This window comes from Taudactylus pleione, unplaced genomic scaffold (assembly GCF_031769625.1).
Source record: "Taudactylus pleione unplaced genomic scaffold, aTauple2 ptg000479l, whole genome shotgun sequence".
Lineage (NCBI taxonomy): Eukaryota > Metazoa > Chordata > Amphibia > Anura > Myobatrachidae > Taudactylus > Taudactylus pleione.
In genome coordinates, this window is record NW_028284881.1 from 42,371 (window position 1) to 59,034 (window position 16,664).

Sequence of the window (16,664 nt, forward strand, 5' to 3'; positions counted from 1 at the left end):
TTTCGGCCACAGGGCAAGGCCAAAGGTCAGCCCTCAGCGAGATTTCCACCAAAAAAGGCAGGACCCAGGAAGCCCTGGCAGAACAAATGTCCTGGATCTAGGGTCCAGGATAAACCAGTGGCCTGATGGAACGGGCCTCCCCCTGGGGGATCCCAGGGTGGGCGGCTGACTACTTCGGTTCTCAGAGCCCTGGCACCTCACATCGGAGGATGCCTGGGTTCGAGGAGTTGTTTCCCGAGGGTACTCCTTGACGTTTTGGAGGACTCCTCTGCAAAGATTCTTTTGTGTAAACCCGCAGGTGGGTTCAGAAAAAGCTTTGGCCCTTCAGAAGGCTATTCTTGCCTTTGCTAGCATCAGAAGTAGTGACTCAGTTCCGAGAGGGGTTTTACTCCAATCTGTTCTTGGTTCAGAAACCGAATGGGTCATACCGGCCTATTCTGAATCTAAGAGAGCTCAACAGATTTGTTCGAGCCCCCGGGTTCAGGATGGAACATTGCGATCGATTGTGTTGGCAATGGAACAGGAGGACTATATGGTATACCTAGATATACAGGATGCCTACCTTCACATCCCAATCACACAGGCTCATCAAAAAAAATTTCGTTTTGCGGTAGGGGAGGAACATTTTCAGTTCCAGGCCCTGCCGTTTGGCCTGTCCACAGCCCCTCGGGTATTCACCAAGGTGATGGCGGTGAAGATGGCATGCCTCAGACGCCAAGGCGTCAGGATTTTGCCTTACTTGGACGACCTCCTGTTGCTGGGGCAGTCCCCACAGCAGGTACAGGATCATTTGAGGCTGACAGTATCATGTCTGTACAGTCACGGCTGGATCATAAACTGGCAAGTCACCCTGTCCGGTACAACAGATGTGTCATTTGTGAGCGAGATTAGACTCCGTGGTGCAGAAAATATATCTGCCGGAGGAGAAGATCCTTGCCCTACAATCACGAATACGCAGGTTGCTTCACAACAGGCAGATATTCGTTCTAGTAGCCATGCAGGTCCTGGGGTCGATGGTGGCCACCTTCAGGATGGTGGAATACGCTCAATTCCACTCCAGACCATTGCAGCAATTAGTTCTGTCTCGCTGGAACAAGGATCATCGCACGATCAGGTCTCAGCTGCTGCGTCTCTCTCCAGAGGTATGGTTGTCCCTGACCTGGTGGTTGCAGACAAAGCATCTCAGTCAGGGTCGGATTGGACATTAGTCAAAGCCGACGCCAGTCTTCAAGGTTGGGGGGCGATGACGGGGTCACACACTTTCCGGGGAAAGTGGTCAGTGGCGGAAAGCCGGCTACCGATTAAACATCCTGGAACTAAGAGCTATATTCAAAGCTTTAGTGCAGGCTCAGGAAATCTTAAAGGGCAGGTCGGTGCAGATACAGTCGGACAATCGCACCGCGGTCGCCTACCTAAATCATCAAGGGGGCACAAGGAGTCGGGCTGCCTTGGCAGAGGTATCAAAGATCCTGGTATGGACAGAGACTCATATGCCCACGATATCTGCTGTGTTCATTCCAGGAATCCTGAATTGGGAGGCCGATTTTCTCAGTCGGCAAGAGATAAATGCAGGAGAATGGGCCCTACATTCACAGGTTTTTCGGAACCTTGTGGACAGGTGGGTTCTACCAGAAATAGATCTGATGGCATCAAGAAGGAACAACAAGGTTCCCAGGTATGGATCCTGGACAAGAGATCCGAGAGCCGAGTTTGTAGACGCACTATCAGTAAAGTGGCGTTACAAGCTGGTATATCTGTTTCCCCCGTTTGCTCTTCTGCCCAGAGTTGTCAGAAAGATCAAACAAGAGGGCAGCACTGTCATATTAATAGCTCCGGCATGGCCGAGATGGCACTGGTTCACAGATCTATGGTCTCTCTCATAGACACTCCATGGCCTAAGCCATTGAGCCTGGATCTGTTGCTACAGGGTCCCTGCTGGTACCCGGATCTTCATCGGCTATCGCTGACGGCATGGCTCTTGAGGCCTCTGTCTTGAGGAAGAAGGGGTTTTCCGAGTCTGTTATACGGACGATGTTGAAGGCACGGAAACCATCCTCAGCCCGTATATACTATAGGGTTTGGCATACTTTCTTTCAGTGGTGTGAACTGAAAGGGTATGATCCATAGAAATTCCTGATATCCAGAGTGCTTGATTTTCTTCAAAGCGGTCTGGAAAAAAGGTCTCCGCCTGGCCTCTTTAAGGGTACAGGTGTCAGCTCTTTCAGTCTGGTTCCAACATAAAATTGCTCTGAGACCGGATATAAAGACCTTTTTTCAGGGGGTGTTGAGGATTCAGCCTCCCTTCGTTTCCCCGGTTGTTCCGTGGGACTTGACTCTAGTTCTGAAGGTTTTACAGGCTCCTCCGTTCGAGCCTTTTAAATTCAATAGACATCAAGTGGCTAACAGCAAAGATGCTATGGCATCTGCACGTAGAGTGTCGGATTTAGCTGCGCTTTCCTTCCGGGAGCCGTTCTTGGTATTTTATCAAGATAGAGCAGTACTACGTACTAGGGAGGATTACCTTCCAAAAGTGGTGTCTAAATTTCATATTAATGAAGAAATAGTAGTTCCAGCATTTCAGGGCACAAGTCTCTCACAAGGTGAGGCTTCCCTGGATGTGGTCCGTGCGTTGAGAATTTATGTTAAACGCACGAGCAAATGGAGGAAGTCCGATTTCACTTTTTGTGCTTTATGGTTGTCATAAGCATGGCTGGCCAGCCAATAAACGGACACTGGCCAGGTGGATTCGCATGGCAATTTCATTGGCTTATACACAGGCTGGTATGCAGGTGCTGGATTCAGTGACGGCACATTCTACTACGGCGGTAGGTCCATCATGGGCGGCCCGCCGGGGTGCTTCTGCTGAGCAATTATGCAAAGCAGCCACATGGTCTTCCATCCATACCTTCGTCAAATTTTATTCCTTTGACACCTTTGTCTCTCAGGATGCCTCCTTTGGGCGTAGGATTCTCCTCTCTTCCGAGAGCCAGGAGCGTCCCTACCCGTAGGGTTAGTGCTTTGGGATATCCCCAACGTAATGGCTGTGGACCCCATGGACCCCGAAGAAGAAAATAAGAGTTATGGTATGACATACCTTTGTTAACTTTTTCTTCGAGGTCGCACCTGTAGTTCCGAGGGAGGTTTTTCCATAGTTCTTCTCTTGAGAGCCTGGACTCGTGAGTATGGGTCTTTTCTTTGTTACCCTTTGTTTGTCTCTGCCTGCTTAAGCTTGGTAACGAACTGGCTACCTGAGGCAGGGGCTGGGGTATATGGGGAAGCAGAGAACTCGTTTGCGTTAACTGTTAGGTGACCGGGATTCATACCCCAACGTAATGGCTGTGGACCCCATGGACCTCGAAGAAAAAGCGTTAACAAAGGTATGTCATACCATAACTTTTTTTTGACAGCGTGGATAGACACAACATACATAGTTTCATTAAAGGTTTCCTCCAAGTTAAGGCCAAATAAGCACAGTTTGGGATCTTCAGGACAGAGCATGAGGGCCACACCTGCATCCAAAAAGAATGTGTGTCCTGACAGTCAAAGTGGAGATGCCAGAAGTCACAGTCTACACTTGGGACAAGCTGCAGTAGCACGTATACCCATCCTATTTAAGCTAAGAAGTGTGCAATAGGCTCTATAGACAACATAATAATTTGTTGGCACCTGATGCAGGAGGTAGTGTATCACTGTCCCTGTTCTTTCTGCTAAAGCCCTTGCGATGCTTGCAGGGTGATTCTCGCTATACTAAGTAAGTATTGGTGAGAGGGGTCACATACTTACTTACCATCATGTCCGAGAGTGACTTTCCTCTTCAGCTTCAGTGTACTACGTGTAAAGTACCTATAGCGGAGGGGGAGGGTAACGCGGAAGGGCTATGCCGGCAGTGTTATTTATTGGCGCGGCCAATTACGGTCACAGCACCGGTACAGGAGCCGCCCTGGGCTTGTTTCGCCAAAGCGCTTACAACCCTGGTGGGCCAGTTAGCTCCGCAGCCTGCGTTCTCACAGATGGGTTTGTCCCAGCAATCAGTGGTGTCGTCACCCATGCAGGGTTTCCCGAGATAATTGATGGTACCCCACAGTCTCCCTATTTCCCCTCCCCAGGTCTCTCAGGAGCCTGCGTGGGTTAATTCCCTGACTAGTTCTGTACAGCAGTTGTCGGATGTGTTACAAGGGGAGTCTCTGTTGCGGCCACATAAACGGCCGGTGGCTTCTCTATCTGCTCCTTATGAGGATGACGACGTGACGTCTGATGATGGGGAGATTCTGGATCTTTCGGACCAGGAACCTCTCCGTACTAAAGAGGCGGACGCTAGGTCCAAGGTGTATATTCCTGGACTTATTCGAGCAGTCCGAATTTATACTACAATATGCGAGGTTTTTGGCCAAAATTATGAGCTTACCCACCAGCGTCAAGGTAACCTCATCGGGTAAGTCCCTAACACTATGGGGGTTCATGTCTGGGGCGTGGGGCACCCCTAAACCATCCCAGCCAAATCTCCCCAGGTTTGGCTGGGAGGCACAGTCTGTTTAGCAAAGCCACAGGTAAGACCTATATGCATTTAGTACAATGTAGCAAGTCAGTTATGTGGTGAATTTTGGGGCGTGGGGTCCATTGAACTGCTCTGGCTGGACTTCTTTGGGGCAGCACCACTTAACACTTATTTTTAACACTTTATATCACTCTGTTTTTACACATTTATTTTTCTAACACTTTCAACACTAAGCAGCCACTTTCACTTACCTAACATTTCAACACTTCACTGCTATTTTTTATTTTATTTTGTGTGGTGCCCTGGGGTGGTTTGGCTGGGATAGTTTAGGGGTGCCCCAGAAATTAACCCCCATAGTGTTTAGGGACTTACCAGATGAGGTTACCTTGACGCTGGTGGGTAAGCTCAGAATTTATGCCAAAAACCTTGCACATTTTGTATAATTATTAATGGTTGTATGGTACATCTGGTCTCTCTTTTTTTTTTTGTCAGGTTTCTGCAATGTCAGTCTGGTTCCAGAGAAAGATTGCTTCATTACCAGATGTTAGAATTTTTTTTCAGGGAGTTTTGCGAGTTCAGCCTCCTTTTGTTCCACCAGTAGCACCGTGGGATCTGTCTTTGGGGGATACAAGCTCCCCCATTTGAACTTCTGGACTCTGTAGACTTGAAATGGTTGACAGACACTTTTTCTCCTCCATCTCTTCTGCACAGAGTCTCTGATTTGTCGGCGCTCTCTTGTCGCTCCCCATTTTTGATTTTTCACCAGGATAGTGCTGTTCTTCATACAAGGGAGGGTTACCTTCCTAAGGTAATGTCTTGTTTTCATGTAAATGAAGAAATTGTAGTTCCAGCTTTTCAGGCTCCAGACCTCTCTGTAGGTGAAGCCTCCCTGGATGTAGTTTGTGTTCTCCGTATCTATGTGGAGCGTACAAACTCTGTTAGGAAATCAGATGCTCCTTTTTGTATTCTATGGTTTTCACAAACGAGGATGGCCAGCTAACAAACAGACCCTGGCTTGATGGTTACATATTACTATCTCTCCGGTGTTCACACAGGCTGATCTCCCTGTCTCAAACACGGTGACTGCACATTCTACTGTCTGTAGGGCCATGAGCATTTAGTCCTGGTGCCTCTGCTGAACAATTGTGCAAGGCAACCATGTGGTCTTCTGTCCACACTTTTCTTAGTTCTACGCCTTTTATACTTTTGCCTCTCAGGATGCTTCCTTTGGATGATGAGTTCTCCTTTCTACTCAGGAGCGTCCCCCACCCTTAGGAGAACTGCCTTAGGACAACCCCATGGTATCCCTGTGGATCTCTATGGACCCTGAAGGAGAAGCTAAGAGTTATAGTAGACTTACCATTGATAACTCTTTTTCTTCGAGATCCATAGGGTCCACAGGGCACTCACTCTGACGCACCTGGTTGCATTGGGTATTTTTTTCTTTCGGTCACGGATTCTCATCTTGTGTGAGCGTGCTTCTGGTGTACAATTGTTTTTCCTTCTCCTACCTTGAGGCTTGTTTACAAAACTGAAGGCCTGTGGCTGGGGACGGGGTATGTATGGAGGAGGACCCGAGGCATCCTGGGAGCTGAAAGCTTTAACTGTTTGGTGCCTGGATCTCTCCAACCACATTACCCCATGGTATCCCTGTGGATCCTATGGACCTCAAAGAAAGAGAGTTATCAATGGTAAGTCTACTATAACTCTTATTTTTTGGTCTTCCGTGCTGTCTTGTCTGCGCCTTCAGTTCTGGGAGTGGCCTTTGTCACCTATCTCCAGTGGTGTTTTCTTGCGGCGGACCTTGCAGGGACCCTACCAATCTTGGTCTCAACGGGTTTGTTGGTCCATGGACCTCGTGGAACATTCGGTTGTTGGCAAGTTGCTTTCCACTTAGAGACCATTTAGTGGACCAGTGTCTACTCCTGGGAGTCCCAGTGGATAATTCTCCAAACTTGACAGGTTTGCTTGGCATCCTTCTCATGTCAGTTACCATTCTGTCCTGCAGCACCCATCACTCTACATTGGTGGTGGGTTTCCGTTCTTCTTCGCCAGGTGACCACGGCCGATAGTCTCCTGGGCTGAAGTGCCGTGAAATTGCTTTTTGGCTCCAGGGCCTTGGGTCACCGTCCGCAACGGCTCGGCTGTTCAATGGGCTCGAGCTCCAAGCCATCTTTCCGGCTCTATTGGGGGCCTTGTCCGTCCTCGCCGGCTGGTCAGTCAGTCGGACAACGACCAGGTTGATGGCATAGGTACGTCTTCCAACAGGCAACAGTGTGCGGCGGCGATGCCGAAGTCCTTCCGGGGTGGAGACCTTTGCTGCGCCTGTCAGTGGACTTTCTCAGCAGAACCAGGTTTCTCCCAGGTCAGTGATCTTTCTCTCCAGTAGTCTTCCTACTCTTCGGGAGTGAGGCCTTCCGCATGGGGATCTCATGGCCTCTTTGCACTGTTGTGAGGCTCCACAGTTTTGCATAGTATCCGGGTTTCTGCTGGCTTACGCAAAAATGGCTGGATGAAAAATTCCACATAATTTTTCATCCAGAGCATCTGTTTTTGCTGTCTACACTGTTCCCTCGGGTCTCCAGGGGCGTTAAGGTTTCCCGAGTGAGGGTAATCCTAGTGGCTCCAGGCTGGCTATGCTTGTCATGGTACGCGGACATTCTACTGAGGTCGGTAGGCCTGGGGTGGCGTCTACCACTTAGTCCAGAACCGCTGCAACTAGGCTTGTTTCTACAAGGGCACTTCCTTGGTTGCTTTTCGCGCCTGGCCTTCTGTGTCTGAGTGAGAAAGCTGCAGAGCTTTCTCTCTCGTGGTCCGTACTAGGCTGCAAGCCCGGACTCAGTTTCCATCTCGCGCTTACCTCCGGGTTTGCAAACTCTACAGCTTGTGGTGTAACAGTTCAAAGTTTTCGCCTCACATTTTGTGGCCTCCCTTCCGGATGGTTTGGAGGCTGGTTTCTGCCTTCGTTCCGTGACGTTATAGGCTTTGGCCCTGTCATTTTCTTTCCAGCGGGTCCAAAATGTTTTTACAAGGTGTGCTGTATATTTAGCCACCGTTTTGTACGTAGTTGCAGCCATGGAATCTTAATCTAGTCTTATCGGCTCTCACACAGGCTCCATTGGAGTCTTTGCATTCACTGGATCTTTAGTTAGTTGCTTGGAAGCTGGTCTTCATTATGGTTATTGCCTCCCTCGGCATAGTTCCGTATTTAGGGTTTGAAGGCCACCTTTGCTCGTCTTCCATTAAGATTGGGCAGTTCTCCGTAGAGGTTTTACGATTCCAGCCAACACTGGTTTTGGATATACAGAAAATAGAAATAGGAGCGATTCCAATGGCGCTGTCCTTTTGTGGGGATCCCGTCTCTAGATGTGGCTTGAATTACACCAACCCCGTAAAGAGAGAGACTATTAGTCACACACAGTCTGTATTTGATCATGCATAGGTGGAAACCATCCTTTCTGCTCACCTAAACACAAAGGGATATATTCCTTGAAAGGTATCTTTTAAAATCTTGCAACTAAATCAACATAGATGGCTGCCCTATTAGGACCACGCTCACCTGAATAGAAATATGGACGTTCCTCAAAAGGTTTCTTTGAACTTCAGTATAGGAAAAATTCACCATACAAGTGGATATTCTCCATGTATTTTATTCCAAAAAAAGGCAAATTTAAAAGGATTAAAAAATAATCCACAAAGCAACAATCGAATATTACTCCTAAAATAGCAACACTACACCATATAGAGGTATGCTCTCAGTCGCAAATATTGCATCTCACCCGGAATGAGTAGCAAAAACGACTGGTCCAAAGGTATGGGAATATAAAAAGCAATCTCCAGATCCTGTAGTCCCCCTTTTAAGCACCAACGCGTTTCCGACCTCCTGAGTCCTTCCTCAGGGTGTAAGGGGTTCACTTCATAAAAGGATATTTATAACCTATCCATCCTATAAGGGCGGGGCTAAGTTCAAAGCAAACAATAAAATGTGGAGCAACAGGCACATAATAAAACATAGCTCCTGATAACAAAAATTATAAAAAAAACTTATCTATCCATAGCAAAAAATACCTAACGGCATTACACTCATGAATAATCGCAACATTATAAAAAACGAACAGCACACAATACACAATAAAGCACAATAATATTTACACATCCGTATTCCAGTCCACATTTAATGAATACCACAAATAGTGGTTAGGATTCCTCCCATCGTGTTTGGCGCTGCATATCAAATGGCTCACGGCAGTCTCCCATCGCGTGTGCCGCTGGAACGCACATCGTGCACCATGTGACATCCGTTTCCGGTTATGATCTGACGCCAATATCCGTTGGACCTCTAGTGATCCTAAGCAGCCATTTTTCGTAGGTCCATTATGTTAAATCATGATCGGCCTCTAGCGTTTTAGTAGCAGCCATTTTGGATTAGTCCGTTGCTACATATTGTAGCCGCTCAGTTCCCAGTAACGATGAGTACATAAAAAGATAAAGGAATCAATCAGTAAGCGGAACATAAAATCCAATAAACGGAGCAATAAATGAATTAGAATAAACAAACTAAGCAATAAATAATGATAAATAAGATAAAAATCATAAAAACCATTTGGTTTCAAAGTCGACGTTGAGGCCTCTAGGTATCAATGTTTTTAGTGTATATATCATTTGCATCTCAACTTTAGCCAACCTAATATCCCTATCGTTTATTCTCCAGTTGGGTTTTATCAGTTTAATACCACAAAAAGAGACTAAATCAGTTATCTTACATGCATGTGTGTTTTTAAAGTGAAGGGAAACATTGTGTTTCTAATCCCTTTTTGATATTTCTCACATGGTCCGCGAGTCTCTTCTTTATTGTTCTAGTGGTTTTACCCACATATTGGCTCCCGCAAGAGCATTCCAGTAAATACACACAGTATTTAGAATTACAAGTTATGAAGTTATCTATAATAAATGACCTATTAGTTTGAGTTGATTTATAATGAGTAATTTTGCTCTCATTGCTTTTACAAACTTTACATATACTACACACACCACACCTATAAAAAACCTTTTGATTTAATGTTATTTATATTCATTGGAGTATTTATGGCGCTTCTTACTATATTATCCCTGATGTTACGAGCCTTTCTGTACACAAACCTAGGTCGTGTCTCAATATGCTTTTCTAACAAAGGATCATTGGTGAGGATTTTCCAATGTCTACTAATAATGGTTTCTAACTCTTTATATTGATTACTATACTTGGTTATAAAGGGAATCCCCATTTTTCTCAGTTTTCTTATGTGGTTTAGTTCTAAAAATAGCTTCATTTCTATCCAGATCCTCACCCTTTTTCTTTGCTGAATCAACCAATTCCACATTATAACCTTTAGATACAAATTGTCCTCTAAGTATCTCTGATTGCTGTTTATACATCTCCATGTCCGTACAATTATGTCTTATACGTTGAAATTGGCTGCTGGGGATACTCTTTAACCAATTGTAATGATGGTTACTATCAGACTTAATGAATGAATTACAATCGGTAGTTTTGACAAAATTCATAGTCTTTAGTTGTTCCCCATCAACATATATTGTGAGATCCAGGAAATCCACCTTCTCTATGCTGCTATTAAAAGTTAAATTGATATTGTATTCATTATTATTAAGATATGTGCAGAAGGAGTCCAAAGATGCTTGATCGCCACTCCAAATGAAAAAGACATCATCTATATATCGTCGCCAGGTCACCAGGCTGGCTCCGAATGGGTGACCACTCCACACAGAGTGTGTCTCCCACCATGCCTTAAATAGATTGGCATAGCTCGGTGCCAGCCTGGTGCCCATGGCTGTGCCCTCCAGTTGTAAGTAGAACGTATTGTCATACCAAAAAAAATTATTATAAAGAATCATCTCTATGCCTTCCACTATAAAATTCTTATAGTCTTCTGATACATCTTCCTTATTTAGAAAGAATCTAATTGCTTCTATACGATGATGACTAATGATGGTATATAAGGACGTAACGTCCGCAGAAAACTAATAAATATCCTGTTTTCCAATCTATATCAGTAAGTTCTTTAATAATTTAGACTGTATCCTTTAAATAGGAGAGAGTCCTCTGTACCATGGGCTGTAGAAGATGATCCAAATAATGGGAAAGGTTGGACAAAACTGAATTTGTTCCCGCTACAATAGGTCGTCCTGGGGTTTTTACCCTGTTATGTATTTTTGGTAGGATATACAGCACAGGTATAGATGGTGTGTCAATCTGAATATATTGCTGAACAGTCTCAGTAATGATCTTCTTCGATGTATAGAGTTTTAAGAACACCTCTAGTTTTTTAATAATTGTATTGGCGGGATTTCCTCTCAACTTTTTATAGGTAGAATCCTCAGACAATTGTCTGATAATCTCAGCATTATACTCCTCTGTATCTAAAATCACTACACTCCCCCCTTTACCAGCGGGTTTGATGATAATCTGTTTATTTTCTCTAAGGGTTCTTATAGCATTTCTCTCTTCCTTTGTAATGTTCATATTTCTAATCGGTTTAAATTCAGCTTTCTCTAGATCTCCTTTCACTAGATGTTCAAACAATTCAATAAAACAACCCTTTTTGTGGGTAGGATAAAACGTGGATTTTTTCTTAAACACAGAAAAATTATCATTATCCTTTATAGTTAAATCGCTTTCAAGACGATCACTAAAAAATCTTTTTAAAGTCAATCTTCTTATAAATTTATTTAAGTCCACATACACCTCAAACTCGTTAATACGACTAGATGGAGCGAACTTAAGACCCCTTTCTAGGATCTGTTGTTCATGCTCGTTCAATTGGTATTGACTCAGATTATAAATTTTAATTATACCCTTATCATCCCTATCCAATATTGGGATCATTTTCATCAGAGACCCTATCATTTTTCTGTTTATGTATTTTTATTTTCTTCTTTCTAAGTGGTTTCTTAGCACCTCCCCTCTTTCCCCGTTTTTTCTTAGTTATTGTCGATATTGGGGTTCTGGGCTCAATCCTAAAAAACGATTTTCATCTTCTAAAGCATCATGTCTGTCTATCTCTCCATCCATCACTATCACTCATTGTTTTAATTTTATTCCTACTGGGATTCCTCTGATCATACCGCCCATTAGACCTAAAATCTTCTCTAAACCCTTTTTCAGTTGTATTCCTAATGGAATTCCTTTGATCAAGATAATCATTGGGCCTAAACTCCTCCCTTCTTCTCTCATATATCGGTAGTTCTCTCTTTCTATGTACCCTATTTGTTGTAGGGATTCTCCTTGATCTCTCCTGATAGTTTTTAATATTACCCGTATATTTAGGGATCGGAGTTCTATAGTTGGGGTTGGTGTAATTCAAGCCACATCTAGACGGGATCCCCACAAAAGGACAGCGCCATTGGAATCGCTCCTATTTCTATTTTCTGTATATCTGATGGTGTGGTGCTCCAGAGTGTGAACTAGGCTGCAGTCCTGGAGTGCAGGAGACTTGAATAATTTCTGTTGACTGGTTTCGGATATATTCCTCTTTTTGGCGAATTCCCGGAGCTGGAATGATCTGGCTCTGCTATTTGGGCTTAGCTCTGCAGATTCCCTTGGATATGTTGGTATGCCGGACTGTTCTCTTCGGGTTCTTTGTGATGCATAGGAACATGGTTGGCTGGCTACTCAGCAGACCCTTGCGCTTTGGATCCGCTCAGTCATTACTCAAACCTATTCCGGTGCCTCCAGAATGGGTGTCAGCGCCTTTCGTTAGGGTGGCAGCGGTCTTATGGGCAGCGAGAGGTGGGACTTCAGCAGCACAAGTCCGTCGTGTGGCTATCTGATCCCCGGTCCGCACTTTAACTCATTCTTACGTTTCAGGGTGGTTTTTTGCCTCCGGCGGCACCCATTTTAGGCATGCAGTTCTCCGGTCAGGCTGCCTGAGCGTTCCCTGCCCTCAGGGTGGCTTTTGAACATCTCATTGTCCAGTGTTCCCCAGCCTTGCTGCAAGAGAAAATAGGATTTTTGGTCAACTTACCGTTTAATCCTTTTATCTTAAGCAGGCTGGGGAACACTGCGATCCCTCCCTCACGCTCAGTTGTGCGAGGTGTTTGGTTCTTGACTGGTCTTTTCCCTACTGGTTTGTTTAGTTGTTCTAACAGTTTCACTGGTTTCCTGCTACTCTTCTCTGGACTCTTTTAAAGAAGTAATAGAATTGTGGGATTGCAGGGGGGTAGAGTTTAAGATTTAAAGCTACAATTTAATTTAAGCTCCAGCTCCAACCTACAATCCCCATTGTCCAATGTTCCCCAGCCTACTTAAGAGTAAAGGATTCAACGGTAAGTTGACCAAAAATCCTATTTTATTTCTAGTCACACTGGTATCAATCTAGGTATGGGAGACAACCTGCTTTATGGAGTCTTTGAATGTTACCTAAGGGGGCCCTGGGGAAGAACCTGCTCAGCTAGCATTGTATTGTGAATTGTGAACATAGATTTGTAAGAAAATGCAGATGTTTAAGCAGATTGAAAGATTGTTAGCCATTGTGCATGTGTGTAAACCGCACGTGCAGCGATTATATTGCGATTACGCTCACACAGTGGTTTCAATGGCAACGTGAGTGACAGGTAGTCAGCGTTTGGGGGAGGTAATGGGAGATGAAACGCAGGCATGTCAGGAACATTTAAACACTGTTTTATAGGCATGCATAAATTAGCCACTGCATTTTTGATCACAGCAGGAGAGCCCTCTTAGTGTTTGGGACCAGCTGTGTCTTTGGTAGGTTAGTCTTAGAAGGCTGGTGGTCGCCTGTAATGCCTCGATGTTTATGCTGTGTACATCATCGGATGGATATGAGAAGGCAGCAGAGGGAGGCTTTGGATACATTAGCATATTTTCACTATTGCGATCTGTGAGTGAACACAGCTGTAATGGTATTTGCAAACCAATCTGAAACAGGCCCATAGTTTCCTTATTTGGTTTTTCTTTGCCAATTTTAATTACATGTTTGATATAGGTAATAGTTCTTCTTTTTCAATATACATTCTAATATGCCATTTTAATGCTAAGCACTTGATGGTTGTGTTTTTCTACTGTGTTCTGACATGTTATGTTTCTATATTTGTTGTGTCTTGTCTATTGTATGTTTTCTTGAAAAATCATAAACTGTACCTGATTTAAAAATGTACAAACATTATACATGGGACATTTGACAGTTTGACAAACCTGTTGGCAGGGGATAAACCAGCCTCCTGTCTCTTTTTAATAAATCTAGGTCGCTTCACTTATTTTGTTACTTTTAGACTGTTCTCACTTTTAACACTGTACCTTTTGTGGGCTGGGAGACTTATCTTTAAATCTCCCTCAGAAAATACAGCCAGGACTTGGTACCAAGCACTTGTGCCCCCATCAAGCTGAATATGGCTCCAGGAGCAGAGTATTCAAACCTGAGTGTAGCAGTCATATAGCGCTTTCAGCTAGGCTGTGGTGCTGTGCTACCAGGGATCACCAGATGGCAGCGTACTGACAGGATTAATTAGAATCCTGGCATTACCAGGAAAGGTTTCGGAGTTACTTATCCCTGATTCCCTTGTGAAGAATTGGGTTTCAATAGCCTGATACCACTGATTCCCCTTCTCTTACACTTGCTAATGAAGCTGCCTTCTCATGTTCTGAGCACTCAACAGGAAAGACAGCCCAAATATACCGTCTGAACCAAGCTCAGTTCTACTCCTTAACATTTCAATACGTAACTAGGAAAAGAGTATCTTATAGACATACAAGAGAGTGTGAATTCAGTCGGCCACTAGCAGTGATGTGTTTTGGTGTCACCCCATCTCCATTTTATTCATAGTTCAATGAATAGTAGTGCACTAAGAGCTGATGTGCAATGGTCATTCTACATTTGTTAAACATATTTTTCAGTTACATTTTGTTTTCTCTGCAGCCTCAAAAATTTTTTTAAACGAGCTTCTGACATGCTGTACTTCAAAAGGCTTATTCAGATACCCCGCCTTCCTGATGTAAGTGTGCTGCATTGTTACATTTGCAATTGTATCAGTTGTTCAAATAAGATTGCAGTAAAGTGAGGTCAAAATGTATGTATAGAACATTCTTTCATTCTATTACAATGAAATATATTCACTCTGTTCTCTGATTGTAGTGAGAATTTTAGTGAGGGACGGGCAACTCAAGGTGTTAACGACGCTGAATCTTTCTTACGATATGTATTTGATGCTCTAGGATATTCTGGCTACTATATTTGGAGATGGAACATATATAGAATTGTCTTGGTAACAGTATGTAGCAATCAACCACACTTCAGCTTACTGGAAAAGATGTCGGTCATTTTAGACTTGGACTGACTGTATTATACTTTAGTGGTCCTACTAACTGAAATTGGCAAGCATCGGTAAAATGCATATTCTTCTGTTGCGTTTAGTTTTTATGAGCCTTTAGTATATTTATATATCTAGGACCCTATTTAATTTTAACCGTTCTCTGCTCGGTATATGTGATATTACCTAATTTTCTCTCTTTCTCTACATATATAACCTTTCTTCAGTGTTCCAGTTACTAATGATTTTCTGTGGTAGGGAACACTAAGCAATATATTGTTACAACATTATGTAGAAATTATATCAATGCTTGTATTATTGTTAATAGAAGCCTCCCAACTTCTTGAGAGCATCCGCATTAGAGGAACATGTGAAGCCTGTAGTTGTCATGGCCAATGAAACTCCAGAGGAAGAAGAGCAGCCGCCTGAATCTCTGATTGAGATCAGCAATGTGCAACCTGTGGAGCAGCAGGTAAATGATGTCTGTGCATTTTGTGAGTTTAATATATATTGGTCCTGTTTTATAATAGGCTGCTATAATGAAGTATCAGTGTATTTAAATAATCCTTGCACCAAGCTAGACCTATTATTGTACTGTTTTCTCATGTATGCGATTATATTTTTCTTACGTTCTATAAATTTTTAATCTAACAATTTTAATTTATTGCAATTTATATGCTAAACCATTGATGGGTTTAAACCTCAATGATCACCTAAATTGACTATTGTGTTTGCAGTTTCAATTAAGAGGATAATGTGATAGTAACTTCATGATTTTTATATTCAAAATTATTTCCTACCACATTAATGGTGTAGTACATCAAGTTCATCTGGTGTCTAACGTGCTGCTGTTACTTTACTCCTCATTCATGTCCTTCCTGTGTTTGAAAACTTGAATGGGACTCTATTCCTATATATTTTTATTTTCTTTGTTTTTGTCTAATATACATATTAATATATGCTTTCTAGACTACTAGGATAGTTCTCCATTTAAGAGGTGCTGTTAAATGTATTTGCTTCCCCATAATACGTTTATATTGTCCCGTAGGCTAACCGGTCGACTTTTCAGTCAGAAGGTTGATAGAATGTCGACAGCTTCTGAATGTCGACTATCATTAGATTGACATTATGTAGACATGCATTTATGTCGACATGGTTAAAATGACGACACATCAAGGATGTTGACATTTAACATGTCGACATATATTTTGTTTGATTTTTAGGGTAAGGCTAAAATAACAAAAAAACATACATTGACATATTGGTGTTGACATATTAAATGTGGACATTCTGAACGTGTCAACATTTTAACCGTGTCAACATTAATACATGTCTACATATCAATTGTCACCTTAATGACCGTGTCGAAATTGTGGTGTCACAATTCTGACTGTCTACCTTCTGAATATCGACAAGTTAAGCAAGAGAGCCCTGCTCACTGTCTTTGAGGTGTAATAACCTTCTCAGAAGAAAATAGTTGGGAGTCCTGACCAAGAGGCATAAAGATGCGAATAGGACGCACAAGCAGCTTCTGCTGATTAAAATGATATGCGGCATGCATATCGGCATGCCTATGTTCTGTGTGTGGGTGCATCAGCATGCGAAACGCTACGTTAGAGTGTCAGTTGCTGACACTGTAACGTAGCATTTTGCATGCAGATACAGCCGTAGTCGCTCACAGAATATTGGCATGCCGCATATAATTTGAATCTGCTGAAGCTGCTTGTGCGTCATATTCACATCGCTGTGCGAATAAGACGCAGGGAAAAAGTTGCACAAAAAGACGCTTGACGCTACAGAGTCACACAGCACTTGCGCTCCTCCAGGCCCAGTCTGCACTATGGGAGAG

General features: G+C 43.4%; 1 protein-coding gene across 1 annotated transcript in view; it reads left to right on the forward strand.

Moving 5' to 3' along the window:
• HIP1R (huntingtin interacting protein 1 related) overlaps window positions 1-16,664 on the forward strand; it is a 126,657-nt gene that overhangs the window by 32,048 nt on the left and 77,945 nt on the right. Inside the window, exons 10-11 of the mRNA XM_088449254.1 lie at window positions 14,425-14,500; window positions 15,144-15,287. Coding sequence (XP_088305380.1) covers window positions 14,425-14,500; window positions 15,144-15,287 — 220 coding nt within the window. The remainder of the gene's footprint in view (window positions 1-14,424; window positions 14,501-15,143; window positions 15,288-16,664) is intronic.